The sequence below is a fragment of the Halyomorpha halys genome, unplaced genomic scaffold, assembly GCF_000696795.3.
Source record: "Halyomorpha halys isolate HHAL.00 unplaced genomic scaffold, Hhal_1.1 Scaffold831.1, whole genome shotgun sequence".
Lineage (NCBI taxonomy): Eukaryota > Metazoa > Arthropoda > Insecta > Hemiptera > Pentatomidae > Halyomorpha > Halyomorpha halys.
The window spans coordinates 275,889-278,126 of NW_027110085.1; the positions used below are offsets into that span (position 1 = coordinate 275,889).

Below are 2,238 nucleotides of genomic sequence, written 5' to 3' on the forward strand. Positions count from 1 at the left end.
ATACCAAAGCTATGACTAAAACAACTAGGCCTTACCAAAGCCAACAACCTACGGGCGTTGATGACCAGGCTGTAAACGCCCTTTCAAAACTAACAAACAAACAAACTGTGCTAGTCGATCAGCCTCCTCATTCCCAGGTATACCGCAATGGGCTGGAATCCACTGCATTACCAATACTTTAAGTATTTCTCTTTTACATTCTATGGATTTCCGGCATGCGAGAATTCTAGCGTTAGTTGAGGGACGTTCAGACGCTATTGCCAGCAGTGCTGCCCTATAATCCGACAGCAGAACTATCTTCTTTACGCAGGCGTGAGTAATCTTTTCTAGAGCCAAAGTAATAGCAGCTACCTCTCCATCAAAATTGGTAGCGTTTGCTCCAGCAGGTGCTGACAGTTGGAACAGGCTACTATAGACACCTGCACCCGCATTTTTATTTGCCTCTGTAGCTGACCCGTCGGTGTATATATGGATCCATTCTGGCTCAGGGTAGCGCTCGGCTATAGTGGCCAATGCCACAGTCCTTAGTTCTTCCACTGGGGTCATGGATTTGTTGATGGGCATTATTAGATCCAGCACTATAGCTTATGGACACGTCCAAACGCTTTGTTTAGTCAAATCAGGCAGAGGCTCTCTTATCTCAAAGTTCAGGCCTAGGCTTGTGATAATGGCTTTCGTTGTCTCAATAAATGTTAGCTGCGTTTTTAGTCTCCTAGTATTACCAAGAGTGCTGGCCCAGTACTTACTACCATTCCTAAGCACTCGCTCGTAAAGGATGTCGGCATTTATTTTATAAACGGCATATTATTAATCTCAGAATGTGTGTTACAAATATATGAAAAAATGCCACCATCGTAGGAAGAGTGGTTATTTTTGCCAGCTATCCCAGAAGGCTGATGCTCTTATATTAAACCTTCTCATCAGATCTTATATTTTTATATTTATTGTATGCATTTATGTACAATAATTAAGTTTATGTTATATCTTTGTGGTGTATTTTTGTTATGCGGAATTATATATGTCTTTTTTTTTACACAATGTTTCCGAATGGACTATATAGATATAAATGGGCTGAGGTCTGCTCCCCTCTCGGTGAAATCCTGCCTACGCCCATGCGTCTCTTAGTTCGGTGATGATAGAAATTTTTGTCGTTTAGGCCTAATATTTAAGTCAATATAAAATATAGCATCCTTAAATTTTCCTGTACTATTTATATTTTCTTTATTTTTTAATAATAAAATACATCATATTTCCCCTTAAGTGGTATTAAGAATCGATAATGTTCTTGGTAACCTTGGTAAACAAGCCGTATAATTAATTTAGTTACGGATCACATTTCACATCTCACGAGGCAACTGAAAAACAGGAAAACTCTGCTTCAATTTATTATAAATGCGTGAGATTTCGTTTCAAGGACTGTTTTAATCACTAGTTTTTTTCTCACGCTGCAGATTTGCAATGAGACTAGATTTGAAAAATACGTACTATTCTATAAAAAAAAAAATAATAAAATTTAAAAAATACCTATCAGTAATGAAATAGCACTTTGGACGACAAAGGATTGTAGAGTTAAAACATGACATCCAACGTAGCGACACACTTAAAGGTATTACCAAATACTAAGCTTTTGAAAGAAAAGTGCGATGGGACCTCAGTTGCTCATTCGCTTTACGACAAGTCGACCAGTGATATCATATTGACACATAGCAGAGCCCATATAGGAAAATACATAATTACAAATAAATAGAAAAGAATACCAAAAAAAATGGAAACATCGAATTAAAAAAATATTTTACAAACGTACCTCAGGGTAGTATCCTTGGTCCTTTCCTTTATACAGTTTTTACAGCTGACATCCCAACCCATCCTAACACTATTCTCACCACGTATGCCGATGATACATGCCTATTGTCAGTGAATAATGATCCTTCCATTGTATCCCAATCCCTCCAATCCCACATAACCACCCTCGAAGAATGGTGCCAAAACTGGAGGATTAAAATAAATTCCAATATATCCCAATATCTTGCCCTACAGTATCTTTTAATAATACCCCACTCATTCCTGTTGAACAGATCCGTTACTTAGGACTAAATCTGGTCAAACGACTGACATGGAATCCTCATACAAGACTGAAAAGACAGGAAACTGCTCGTCGATTCCGACTATTACAACATTTACTAGACAAACGGTCTAAACTTTCAATCCATTACAAAAGACTGATCTACATGACGATTT

At 37.8% G+C, this 2,238-nt stretch overlaps 1 protein-coding gene across 1 annotated transcript; it reads right to left on the minus strand.

Annotated features, from left to right (window-relative positions):
• Positions 1-48: 48 nt before the first annotated feature.
• LOC136795950 (ribonuclease H-like) lies at positions 49-564 on the minus strand. Its single transcript, XM_067048170.1, has one exon. The coding sequence runs from the start codon at positions 562-564 to the stop codon at positions 49-51; it is 516 nt and encodes a 171-aa protein (XP_066904271.1).
• Between the last annotated feature and the right edge of the window lie 1,674 nt (positions 565-2,238).